The 13,750-nt window shown below is 43.9% G+C and overlaps 1 protein-coding gene across 2 annotated transcripts in view; it reads left to right on the top strand.

The window, feature by feature from the left end:
• The window catches only part of SORCS3 (sortilin related VPS10 domain containing receptor 3), a 305,448-nt gene that overhangs the window by 137,429 nt on the left and 154,269 nt on the right, over nucleotides 1–13,750 (top strand). For both annotated transcript variants that reach the window (XM_054832651.1, XM_054832652.1), the window contains one exon: nucleotides 7,455–7,554. In XM_054832651.1, coding sequence (XP_054688626.1) covers nucleotides 7,455–7,554 — 100 coding nt within the window. The remainder of the gene's footprint in view (nucleotides 1–7,454; nucleotides 7,555–13,750) is intronic.

Below are 13,750 nucleotides of genomic sequence, written 5' to 3'. Positions count from 1 at the left end.
CTTTCCTGTCAAGAACAGAGAAGAATCTGCAAGAAAAAAAGAGTAAGCCAACATTCCTAGTTAGTTGCTATCTCCTTCATTTTGAACTGCGAATCACAATGACTAATGCATTATGGCAGCTCATTTTGCCTTGCCAGTCTCCACTGTACATTATAAATAGAAATTTATAAACAAAGGTCATCTTCAAGTCTTTCGGACGTTTGGTGATGGGAATTGTCATTAATCAAAAAAGAAAGGGAGTGGAGGAAGGGTGCTGGTATCATAATAGAAATTGGGGTTAGTATTCTGCTGTTTAGATGACACGCGAACTAAAAGGAAAATATTAATTTTCCAAGAGAAATTACCAAAACTATGATCTACTTGAACTTCTCTTTCTGTAGTGAACTTCTCTTTCTGTACTGGGATATCTGGTTTTAGGTACTTTTGAAACTTTGTGGAACTGAAAGTCCCCTAGAACTGATGGGTTATGGTTCTGGTAGTATTGAGGATGTAAAACCTTGTGTATGATGGTGGAAAGTGGTTTTATATAGGTGTTTTTAAATGCTCTGGGGTTTTGCTGATATACTTGGATAGTTTTTTTTTTTTTTCAAGAAAGATCTTCTGTTAAAGATTGGTCTCTGAGGCATCCGTAACAAAAGATGTAATTGGACTAGAAAGAGTAGTCATAGAATGATCAGAGATCATTTGTACAAGGAGTGGCTAAATAAATGGGCAGTCTTCAGACTGGAAAAAAAAAAAGTCTGTGGGGAATATAACAACAATCAGTGAAATCACAAATGGCAGGATGGAGCTCTGTGGTCTCCTTGTTAAGTGGTAGCAGTGGGCTGTGGATTATATTATCAAGTTAGAACAAAAGGGAGCATCTCTTCATACAGCACACAGTTGTGGTGTTTATTAACATGTGATAATGAAGTTGCCAGGTTTCTCTGTGGAATTCGACAGATTTATGAAACTAAAAAGCCCACTGGTGGCTCTGGCACACAAAGGCATCATCTTCAATTTTAGGAGATTGCTGTAGGCTGGGAAACTACACCAGGAAGCAGTACCATATGCTTTCTCAGTTTCTGTTCACTTGCACAGACTTCCGTTGTTGTCCTTTTCTTTAGTGGGATGGGTACAAAGGGATGCAGTTGTTTCTCTTTGTAGTTGTAAAATATTCTTTGTGTTTATTACAGTCACTATAAAATCATGGTTGGGTAAAAGCAAGCTCTCAGCACCGCAGATGTTGGGCTCTGCTAAGTGAAAGATTGACAGAGTACAGATATTTGGGTTTCCTTGGTTAGTAAGTAGGCACAACCCAACATGGCTGTTGGTGTATTTGTTTCTTTGGGCTTTGTGTTTGTTTTTTTGTTTTGTTTGTCTTGTGGTGGTTTTTTTTTTTGTTCAACCCCCCCCCCCCCCCCCCCCCAAAAAAAAAAAAAGTAAGAGTGGATCTTACTGGGAACTGCCTCATTGTAAGTGAAATTAAGCTGCACTGTCATAGGCAGGGAGCTGGACCTGGGCTCTCCTGGTTGCCTTGAGGCTGGTAATGAAATAGTCCTGGAGAGGCAGAGGAGGAGAGCCTGGGGAGCTGGGCTAGCAGCGACGAGTGGCACCATGTCTGCTGCTTCTGGGGGAGCATTGCCAGGCTTGCACCCATCCCATGTCTTGGCAGTGGTCACCCTGCCTTTCCAGAGCTGCAGCTGGGGCCGGAATAGCTGCAGGGCCAACTCTGTGTTTCTGTCCCAGGCATTCAGCTGCCCAGGGGAGACTCTGACTTTGGGCTTATAAGCAGCCCTAAGAGAGCCCTCTCTGTTATAACTAAATATCGAAAAGGCTTTGGGAGTGGAGGATGTTTAGCCACCGAGATCCATAGTCATCAAAAGCCAGGAACTAGTCTGAGAAGTTCAACAAGGAAGAAAAGGAATAATCTCACAAAGTTCAGAGAAGCAGGGCCAGAGCATGCTAAATGACTGAAATCCTTTTGAAGAGGAGCAGCCTGCAGCCCTGCCTGTAAGTTAGCGGGACCAGCTTCCCACATTTGGTGCAAAGCAGTGTGGTGGGGTCAGTGCTGAGCCAGCTTTTGGCTGAGTCCCCAACCACTTACAGTCCCTCGGGCAGCTGGCCAAAGGGGTTTACAGTTGGGGCCACCGCAGGGGGTGGTCAAGCTGGACTCTGACTCAGTTGGAGTCTCTTCTCAGTGTGCCACAGCTTCAGAAAGGCCTTTATCTCAGGGAGGGTAATTTGAGGGGGAGGAAGGGAGAGACGGAAACAAATTGTTTCAGAAGCAATGGAAGTTTGGCAGCCTGACTTCTTGTGTTGTGCAGTTGGGTTCTTTGTAGTGTATTAATATGTGAGCTGCGTTTGAATGTTTTCCTGCAGCTGGATGTTCAGAGAGATGTGCCTGCTCTCGTGCCTCATGGGATTTGGTTTCATGCTGCAGCTTTTCTCTGAGCACTAATAAGTTTGCTCTCCTTTTGCTAGCTGCTGGTTTTCATGAAACTTCTAGAAACTTTGTTCCTCTTGGGTTTTTTGTTTCTCTGTCAAACTGGGAGAAAATTGGCCAGTGGGTAAAAACAAGAAGTTGTTTGGGGGGTATGGGGAGACAGGCACACTGCAGGCGTTCAGTTTGCAGGCACATGAGAAGACAAGCAAATGTTAATCTGGACTGCGTGTGTTCCTGTTGCTCTCTGAAGTGCACAGGGAATCGGGATATTCTGCTCATTTAAGTGGAGCTGTGCCCCCACACAGTTCTCAGCGTGGGGCTGCGGGTGTGTGTGTAGTGGGACTCCGATCTGGAGATGAATACATAAGCTTTAGTATCTTAGGAAGAAGGCTGAGAATCTAAAATCAAAACCATACCTGCTCCTTCTCCAGACACAGTCGGGGAGAGTCATGGGCGCAGAGGAGAAACCCCCTGACAGGAGAGTTGGTGGCACACGTACACTCCAGGAGATTGACTTGTCCCTCCCAGGCACCAAGTGCTAGCATTTGCAGCTCTCTTTCTCATGAGACACTGATACATATTTTATAGCCTATCTCTGTAGCTGAGACTGCAAACAAGTAAAACCTCCTTTTTGTGCCTGACAGAGCCCTGAGATGGAAACCATTCGAGAGGAGGACTCCTCTCAAAGCTATTAGGTGGCATTCTCTCTGCCTTTCCACACCTCTGCTTCATATCCCTGGGATGAGCAAGTCTTACCACAATATTAAAGTCTGCTGGCTCAGGCCTGTTTGTTGGATTCACAGGGAAGCTCAGGCTCAGACCTACAAGAATAAGATGGATTTTGTTAGTTGTCAGTGCATTGAGTTATGACCGGTTTTGGTAGAGAGAAGCTTCTCTGCTTGGGTGTGCCCCCTGAGCCCTGCTCTGCCAAGGCGGTGGGACAGCACTTGCAGCAATGGTTAAAACACGTTGCAGGCTGTCAGGGTGATTTTCTTTCCTGCCTGTTTATAACAGAATATGATTATGGCTAATTTGCAGTCTCCCAAAAAATTAATCACATTATAAACCTTGCTTTTCCAAAGGGAATATGTAGAATTTGGTGCCACAGTCTGTTCAGGGAAAGCCCACGTTTATTTGGTTATATGAATATGACACTTGTGTTGCACCAGATTGAGTCTTTCTTCATGTTAACCAAGACTAGCAAAGAGATTCTTCCTCATGGCTGGTAGGAACTGCTAGTTGTAAAAACCAAAAAGCTGAACTGGAGTAGACAAAGGTCCGTTCAAGACTGGACTACCCCTTGAGTTTTATTGCTTTTCACTGTGCAGCCTTTCTTGGGATATTATTGCCAGCACCTTGGTTTGCAGGATGGAAAGCAGGATAGAGCGGACGATAAAATGCTGTAAGATCAATGTATAAGGACATGTGGGACAAAATGCAAGGACTGAGCTTTTACAGGCTTTGTATATATAGCCAGAGTTCATTCCACATTGTAATAGTTTCTGTGCTACCAGTGGTGTAACGAGGTGCAGCAATTTGTTTTTTGAAAGCAATCTGCAAATACCAACTTGAGGCTGACAGCAGTAGCAGCTGCTCAAGATGATGAGACTCCAATGATGGCTTTAATGGAGCAACCCAGAGGAAAACCAGCTAGGCAGGATCAGTTGGCCATAAAAGGCCCAACCAAAGTTAAAGCAGGTATTTGGGGTGTGACTCATGGAAAGGATCTTTTGTATCACTGAGTTTTTTGTCATTTTGAGACAACTACAACCTTTCTTCCCCTCCACTCCTTTAATAATGTGTTTCGAAGTGCATCCTATTCTGACTAGAGGAATGGGAGAAAACATGTTATCCAGTTTGCTTGTAGTGTCAAGCAACTGTAAGGACACGTGGGCTAGTTAATTTGCAGTTAGAAGTCTTTGACTGCAAAGATAAGTAATTAGTAAAGGTGAAGGGCTCAAGTTAGGATTAAAAGCTGAGCCAGAACTCTTCTGTTCCACCTGTGGGTCACATCTCTTCAAATGTTCAGGCTTGGGTTGCTAAATTAGGCAGCCAACTTTTTTTTTCTTGTAAATACTTGTTTTCAAATTAGGCAGTTTGGTGGAAGGAGTTTAGCAGGTTTGAGTATCGAGCCATACACTAGATGATTATAGAAGCTGAAATGGCTAATTGTAGATGCCCGCTTTTGAAAAAATGAACAATTACCTATGCAAGCTTTCAGTTTCTTCATCTCTAGAAAAGAGATAATATTTCCCAGTATGGCCCTTGGGACTTTGTTAGTTTGAATGGATTAACACGAGACAAAAGCTTCAGATTCTTTGGATTGGAAAGTGCTATGGAAATACACTATATTATTGTGATATCCTTTGAGATGTTTCTGTGAAGCCGGTGGTGACTGTCATGATAATAAAGAAAGCCTTAGAGAAGCTAACGAAATAATGATCCTACTTCCTTTCTAGCTATTCTTTGAAAGGGCAAATGCAATGAGTGATAATGGTTTAATGAGAGAGAGTCATTAGGGCATCCAGCCTGCATCTTTAGAAGTGCAAAGCATTTTGGGAGATCTGAAAATGATTCAGAGAACAAAACCAAAGTAGCTCTGTCAGAATATTAAACTGTTATTTGTATTCTCTTTGAATGCTGATTGAAACCAGTGATCTCTTTCCCTGCCTGGTGGCTGGTACATGTGTAGTCACGAATGTGGCTTGTTCGGAGCTTCAGTGCTGTTGGAAGGGTGAGATCAAGGAAGTACCTCGGTGCTTGCCCTCTGTGCATTACCCTCTGCTTAGAGCTTAGTGTTACTTGAGGATTCCTGACCTGTTGAATTTACATGTATAGGAGGCCTTGTGTAGTGGAATTAATTGGCCTGGATTATTCAGTTTAATTAATCAAGCTGCTTCAGTTTTAAGCTTGGCTGGAGGGGGAAAGCTGCTAGGTTTTTTGTGTGGTATTGATAGCTAGTGAGACAAGAGCTTTGGATTCTTTGGATGGGAAAGTGCTATGGAAATACAGTACATTATTGCAATATCCTTTGGGAAGTCTCTGTGAAGCCCAGCGAGTATCAATACTATGCGTTAGTACAAAAGAGTATTAAATGTAAATAAAGCTAGTATCAGTTCCATTTTAGCATGAAAGAGCTAAACCAGAACACAGGGAAGTTGTTTAAGACTGGGAGCCGTGGGCCGCTGGGTGCAGTGGCTCTGTTCACTGTGATGCCAGAAGTGACTTGGGCTATTTCTGTGCCAGACAGATAAGGAGCAGAGGATTGGTCTCAAGCAGAACCACAAAGCTGCAGATGCTGGAGGCTTGCTGAACATAAAAAATCAGAAAATTGCTGGAGCTAGTTACTGGGAAAGGCACTGAATTGGTACATGTTCTCTAATCATGTGTTTAGTAAAGAGCATGATTAGAGAGGTGGGCAGGGGCCATGAATTCTCATCTTAATAAAACCATAGGTATGTCCAGGTAAGCTTTTTGTGAGGGTCTTTCCTTGTCCACCTGATAAGGATTGTGTTTGCTCCGTCCATACGATAGAAGCTGTGTAGGGTCAGGAGCCAGGCTCCCCACTGTTTGGATGGGGTGGGTGGGCTTTTCATGCAGGTTGTGACACCCCTCCTAAAGCAAGCTGGTGCTGACCACTCTTCAGGTGTGGGATCCTGTAGCTGTTGATTCGTTCTGGTGAGAAAAGTCTTGTTAGGAAAATCAGAGTATAAAAACAGCAGAGAAACAAACAGGGCAGAGTGAGGATTCAAACATGCCCACAAATGAGGAGGAGGAAGCTACAGAAAACCCTCTGTGACGAAGCAGCCCTTTTCCCCAGTCACGAATGGGTAATGCCACCCCCAGATCATCTGCTCCTCCGGGTGGGATTTGCTAGTGTAGGGGTCTGAATCTGTCTTTGTAACTCAGAAAAATTAAATGCCTGGCACAAAGTAGGATGGGGGTGTCTGAGGACTCAAGATGCCAGTTTAGGTACATTTTTATCTAGACATGAGTTCAGCTGTTACAATTCTGAGCCACATTTGGATCCCCATCTCCAAGTCAAAATTCAGCCTACTTAAATAAAACTGTTGTTGATGGGTTTAATTTGGATTCTTCTGTTGTATTTGTCTGAAAAGGGAATTTGTGCTAAGTGTGCTGCTGAGATCAGAGTCCTCCCATGTAGATATCATTTGCAATCCCACACTGGCACGTGAGAGCAGAGCCTACCCCAAAGTCCATCTTCGTGGTTGCACCACAGCTCCTCAGATGTACGGGATCAATTGATGCAGAGACAGACCCTGCCCCAAAGGACTCAAGTTTTCTCTTTTCTGCTGGCCACCCTGAATGAAACTCAAAAGCTTGAGTTTTAAGGGTGTCGTGGTTTAACCCCAGCTGGTAACTGAGCACCACACAGCCGCTCGCTCACCCCTCTCCACCCCCAGTGGGATGGGGAGAAGAATGGAAAAAAACCTCCTGGGTTGAGATGAAGACAGGTTAATAACAAAGGAAGATGATGTTGATGATAATATTATTAATAATAATAACAACAGTAATAATACATAAAAAGTGACGTATAAATGCAATTGCTCGCCACTTGCAGGAAAAAAACCCTGATGCCCAGTCTGTTTCTGAGCAGCGATCCCGCCTCCCAGCTAGCTTCCCCGGTTACGTATATCCAGAGCATGATGCTATATCGTATGGAATATCCCTTTGGCCGGTCTGGGTCAGCTGTCCTGGCTGTGCTCTCTCAGCTTCTTGTGCACCTGGCAGGGTGTGAGAAACTGAAAAGTCCTTGACTTGGTGTAAACACTACAACTGCCTAGCAACAACTGAAAACATCGCTGTGTTATCAACATTATTCTCATACTAAATCCAAACCACAGCACTATACTGGCTGCTAGAAAGAGAATTAACTCTATCCCAGCTGAAACCAGGACAAAGGGTAATAGTGCTCCAGCTGTAACTTTGAGCATCTGATCAGACAGTCATTTCCTTCCCCTGAGCTCTGACAACCGCATAAACTCTTTTTGTCTCCTCTTTTCTCCAGGTCAACAGACTATGGCACTACCTATGAAAAGCTAAATGACAAAGTAGGCCTGAAGACTGTGCTGAGCTACCTTTATGTCAGTCCCACTAACAAGAGGAAGGTAAGGGAAAACCATTGAGCTGGTAGCTATAGAAACAAAATTACGGCATTCTGCTCATTCTGAGAGGAATCCTAAAGTGAAATTTGTTGATAATTCACAAGAACTTGAATTTCCTGTCTAAGTTACACTAGTGTAATTCCATGGAATCCAGTAGAATTATGCCTGGTTTTGTGATAGAGATGGAGTCCTTAATCTCCTGCTGAATGTGTTAGGGAAATAAAAGGGTTGTTTTTGTTTGTTTCTGTTAAACCTTTAAGGAAGCTGAACTCACACAAATGTTTCTGGGATGCTTGCTTACACTGGCTTTGGCTAATACACCTTTCCCTGCCTTCTCTGTCTCATTATTAGAAATACGGAGTAAAAGGCATTTATTTCTGCATTTGACTCTCCCCCTCTATGCTTTCCCTAGCTAGAAGTTGGAGGTAAAGATGTAAATGACATTTTCATTGGTTACATCATGTAAGGGGGCTGGAAGCAGAATGCCTAGGAGAGTGGGTGGGAGACCTAAGATTTGATTTGAATGTGTAGGAGAGAAGATGAGGTCATAGCTTTCAAACCCCCTGCTCACGCTTCCCACGTGATGCAATTAGGGCTGCAGCTGGCTCACAGAGCACAGCCCAGGAGTTACTACTCAGTCCCTTTTTGGTTTAAAATTATTGCCTGTGTTGATTCAAGGGAGGTAGTGGGACAAAGACGCTTTCAGCTACCCACAGAAGTCAATGTGGGAGGGCTGCAGCACGTAGCTAATTGCTGGCAGTGGAGCTGTGTTTGGATGGGGTGCAGCCTATTCAGTTTGTTCGCTTCCAAACTGCCCATCTCCTGTCTCCATCAATACGTTTCCAAGGTAGTATTTTGCTCTTTGCACTGTTCTTATTACTACTGTTGTGTTTTCCATCACTGGTCAGTCTACAGAGGTTTCAGGATTGATTTTTACTTCAGTGTATGCAACCTTAAGGCAGTCATAGCTTCGATTACAATCGGTTACAATATGTGTGTGTTTGGATGTATAGAGGAGAGGAAGAATGCAGTGGGCAGGGGTCCACTTATGTTTTTTCTGATGCAGAAGCTAAATTATTCTAACAACTACCTTGACTTCTTTTTTCTGAGCAAAATGGAATGAAGATGTTTCGTAGTGAGCTCTCCTGGCCTTCACGTCCCTCCCATATTCAATATGGTGGGCACTGAAGAGTTAATTCTTCATTCGGTTTCCAAAGCAACTCTGCCCACCTAAAAGCAGAGGCAATATGCTCAGTTACAAATCCTACATCATTGGTGTAAAGTCTCCCTCACAAATTGGAGTACTAGGATATATGATTATCTTCCAGCAATTTCTTAAGCTATCAAGCTTTACAGATTAGCAGTCTTTTCTCTCCTTTTTATTAATAACACCTACATTTCATCACATAGTGGCATGCAGACCTATCTTTACCTGCTGTTTTCTTATTTCAGATGACAATTTTTTAAATTTTTTTTTTTTTGGTCTTGTGTCTTAAGGAAATGATTTCTGGACCTATCAGTCTGTCTTCCCTCTTTTCCTCCCTTCTGAAAATTCTTTTGAAACGGAGAGATGAGCTGTAAGGAAAAGCTGTAGGAAACCAGCTTCAGTGCTGGCTGCTGTGGGACCAACTTGTTTTCATTCTTTCTACCTGTGCTAAATATATGGGCACTGTTACTGTGCATAGTTAAACAGCTGGTTTGTCTGAACCCAGAGCTGACTCTGCTTTGTTGACTGTCAAAGCAATTCCAAACTTCCATGCAGCATTTGAAAAATGCCTGGATAAGGTGTCACTGGATTGGAGCATCTGGGATTTGTCGAATTCAATATAAGGTTTATTGTCCACCCACCCCTCACAGATTCATGAGTTTATGCACTGCAAAGAATGCACTTGGTTTGTAATCTTCTCCAAATCTCTCAGGATGAATACTGTTACAGTGGCCTGCAGAGTAAGCATCATGTTTTTGCTGAGCTCCTGAGGACAACCACCAATAGTGAATCAAAGCAGTAGGTGAGGTGAATCAGTTGCACCCCAGTAAAGAAAGTCCAGATCCCTTGTGTTTCACCTCTAACGGCACAGATGCTGGCTCGTTGAACACAATGCAGTGATCTCTTGTGAACCCCAAAAATAGGTCTTTGTTTGAGGCAGTAAACAGGGAGGGAGACACCAAAAGTGATACGTACACAGGGCCAGTGCACATACAGTGAATTGTGCAGACCCTTTCCAGGCAAGGTATTTTCTCCTCAGGCATTAGCTCCCAGGTAGTGATTGGACCCTGTGTGCCTCACAGCTCCTGTTGAGTTTTGATGGGTTTGAACACTGTTGCTAGCCCTGTCTGCTCATTAGTGCTTAGAGGATTAGCAGTTACTTGGAGGAGGGGAAAAGCTTTCCATACATTCATTCCTAATTGATTTACTAGTGAGAAGGATAATTACCTCTCAGCTACCCTGCAGAACTACAGTGGGAATTACCTGTCAAAATTCTTTGAAGACCCAAAATGCCTCTCTTGAGCTGTTAAATAGGAATTATGCATTCAGCCAAATGCCAGTTATATAAACATCATTTACCTGAATTGTGGCATAACCCTAGGCTCAATTATGAGGCAAGAGGATTTAAGTGCTGGCTTTTTTCTTTCTTCTTTTAAAAGAAAAGCTTTTGTTTCTAATTTCTTTTTTGAAAATTTTTGGTGGGAATATTGTAAGTTTTTTGGCAGCTTCTGCTCTATTTTTCTGCTCAATGCTGTGCCAGGTCATGGTGGGACACTGATTTCTCAATACCCACATCTCTGCTTATTGCAATATGGGGGATCAGACGAGGCCAAAATTGAAATGCAGAGGCTGCACAGCTGGGTGGGGCATGGCTACAACCCATGGTCTGGGAGCCTTTGTCATACCCCTTCTCTCTTGGTCCCAGGAAAGCCACACCTGATGCATGCCTTACTCTCCTGAATTATGGCACTCCAGCACCCTTTTCTTAGAAAGGGGATTCCTTTCTGGAAAAAATATTGAGCTTAATGTAGGAATGATTTGGTAAAAATTCTGGAATACATGCTACAAGTGGAGGTCAGAATTGATGACCTTAATGGCTCTTTAGGCCTTAAAATATTTAATTCTCTCTGGGTTTTATTCTGCCCCCAGCAAAGGAATTGGCTGGTTGGTCACACTCAAAGAGTTGTGGTCAATGGCTCAATGTCCAAGCCGAGACCAGTGATGAGTGGTGTTCCTCAGGGGTCGGTACTGGGACCGGTGCTGTTTAACATCTTTGTAGAAGTCATGGACAGTGGGATCAAGCGCACCCTCAGCAAGTTTGCTGATGACACCAAGCTGTGTTGTGCAGTCGATAAGCTGGAGGGAAGGGATGCCATCCAGAGGCACCTTGACAGGCTTGAGAGGTGGGCCTGTGTGAACCTCATGAAGTTCAACAAAGCCAACTGCAAGGTCCTTCACACAGGTCAGGGCAATCCCAAGCACAAATACAGGTTGGGTGGAGTATGGATTGAGAGCAGCCCTGAGGAGAAGGACTTGGAGGTGTTGGTTGATGAAAAACTCAACCTGAGCTGGCAATGGGCACGTGCAGCCCAGAAACCAACTGTATCCTGGGCTGCATCAAAAGAAGCGTGACCACCAGGTCAAGGGAGGTGATTCTACCCCTCTACTCTGCTCTTGTGAGATCCCACCTGGAGTACTGCATCCAGCTCTGGGGGCCCCAGCATAAGAAGGATATGGAGCTGTTGGAGTGAGTCCAGAGGAGGCTATGAAGGTGATCAGAGGGCTGGAGCACCTCTCCTGTGAGGACAGGCTGGGAGAGTTGGGGTTGTTCAGCCTGGAGAAGAGAAGGCTCTGGGGAGATCTTATAGCAGCCTTCCAGCACCTGAAGGGGCCTACAGGAAAGCTGGAGAGGGACTCTTAATAAGGGCATGGAGTGATAGGACAAGGGGTGATGGCTTTAAGCTGAAGGAGGGTAGATTTAGAGTAGATGTTAGGAAGAAATTCCTCTCTATAAGGGTGGTGGAACACTGGAACAGGTTGCCCAGAGAAGTTCTGGATGCCCCATCCCTGGAAGTGTTCAAGGCCAAGCTGGATGGGGCTTTGGGCAGCCTGGTCTAGTGGAGGGTGTCCTTGCCAAGGGCAGGGGGGTTGGAACTAGATGATCTTTAAGGTCCCTTCCAACCCAAACCATTCTATGATTCTATGAAAGTTAATGTCTGAGCATCTGCTGTGTAACATTGATGGCAAAATCAAGTCCCCAGTTAGCTTCATGTATTGTGGGCCTTCCTCTTTTAAGCTCTAAACTCTTGGTTCAGTTTGGGTTGTATATTTAGTCAATTTTATTAATTTCATATTCTTTTTAGGCTTTCTTCTAAGCTGGTCCCATGCGTGTCTCCCATCCCTAACTGGAGAGCCCCAGCAGAGTGTTGAATATTACCCTTGTCTGTATTTGGGTGTCCTGCTGAGTATTGAAATGTCTTTCCTGACACAGCAGACTGGAAAATGCTGGAGCAGCCTGGAAGCAGCTGGTCCCTTAGTCCTGCCCTTTGGTCCTCAATGAAACACATCAGTCACTAGTGTTTATCAGTGGGTAAAATCACGATGGAGAGATCATGTCTTTGTGCCTGAAGAGGCACATTTTGCGGCTGTGTGTACAGCCTCCACTGCTGGGAGCTGAAACTGCCAGACTTGTATCTGCTCTGTTTCTCCTTTCACTTGCACACTAGGGACTTGTATTTGGATCACGAAAATCCGCACTGAGTTCTCATTAATACTGTGAAATTCCAGGTGATCATTAGACCTAGCAGTCAGACAAGTCTGAAGTCCTGGGGGCTATGGCTTTCTTTTTGAGCCCTGATGAGAAGCCAAGTGCCTGCAGTTTTGACACTTCTACCACCATGAAGATGCTCTAATAAGCAGAGTGTATTCCAGGGCACATCTTCCCTTTCAGTGCACCTGCCCACCCGGCTGTTTGTCTGAGAGACCACATGAGGAGCATCTGCTTTGCCTGGTTGACATGTAGGTTGCAACAAGCCTGATAATTCTGTGGTGAACTTCAGAAAGGAGAAACTTTGGTATTTGTTTAGCAGCACCCCTTCCTTACAGATAAATGGCATTTAAGGGCAGATGGTTGAGTGCTTTGAAAAGCTGAGACTTGCGAAATGCATAGCTTTGGCTTTTCTACCCTATAGCCTCTTGTCTGTCTTAAGGGATACGACAAAAGGCTGCTTACTCTCTGCTGGGCAGAGATCTCTGTTCCCTGCTGACCTTTAATTTAATGCCTTATTTTGGGCGTTGGTTACATTTCACTAGAGGCAGATTTTCACAGCAGTTTGGGAATTGTTTATTTCTTCCAAAGCGCTAAGGGAAAAAGTCTCTTCTATTTTATTAAGAACATTTCTTTTGACTTTTTAAATTCCCATTTTCTTTCTATCCTTTTTTTTTATTTTACTTTTTGGTTGTTGAAAACTTTCTGTTAGCAAATTGGATAATTTCCACCTGTGATTCTTGATTCTTTGACTAACTGCCTGCACTGCTGAAGTGCTGCGAGTCCCCGTTTTCTAGCATGGGTTGGTCTGCTGGGTAAGAACAGAAGTCCCATATATCTGAAGCACTGCTCCTTTCAGGCACTGAGGTGCCATTTTGAATCTCAAGGAATTGTTGTTGAATCACAGATTTCATGTATTACTTTTTCAATGAAATGTTCTGTGAAGAGTGCATATTTTTGGTGAAGGTGGTGTTTAGTTGAAACCCCAGTTTTCACTATGAAACTTTTATTTCTACCCTTGGGATTTGTGTGGAGGTTGAGAGGAGGGAGTTAAAAAGCATTTAAAAGAAAAAGAAGAGAGGAAAAAGAAAGAGAATGGCAACTTTGACAAAATCAAACCAAAAAGCACTTGCCTGCATATAGTATAGCTCAGATGAGATGTGGATAAACGGGAGGTCCTGATTGCATTTAAGATCCGGGGTGACAGTTCTGATGTCTTAGAAATACCTTCCTTCATGAATTTTCTTTGCAGTTCAATCGGATGCAGTCATCTTTAGTTTTTCTCCTGCGCTGTTACCATCGTTGTTGCAGGTGATAACTTGAAGAATTAAAAGGTCTGTAGTCTTTTATGCTGACTCTCTGCACAGAAGTATCACCCAGGCGCAGTGATTGAAATGAGGATTCCCTCCATTCTTCCCTTATACCAGAACTGAAGCATTAGAAAT

Source organism: Grus americana, chromosome 7, assembly GCF_028858705.1.
Source record: "Grus americana isolate bGruAme1 chromosome 7, bGruAme1.mat, whole genome shotgun sequence".
Lineage (NCBI taxonomy): Eukaryota > Metazoa > Chordata > Aves > Gruiformes > Gruidae > Grus > Grus americana.
The sequence above is the reverse complement of the archived record's forward strand: the minus strand, read 5'-3'. Positions and strand labels throughout refer to the sequence as shown.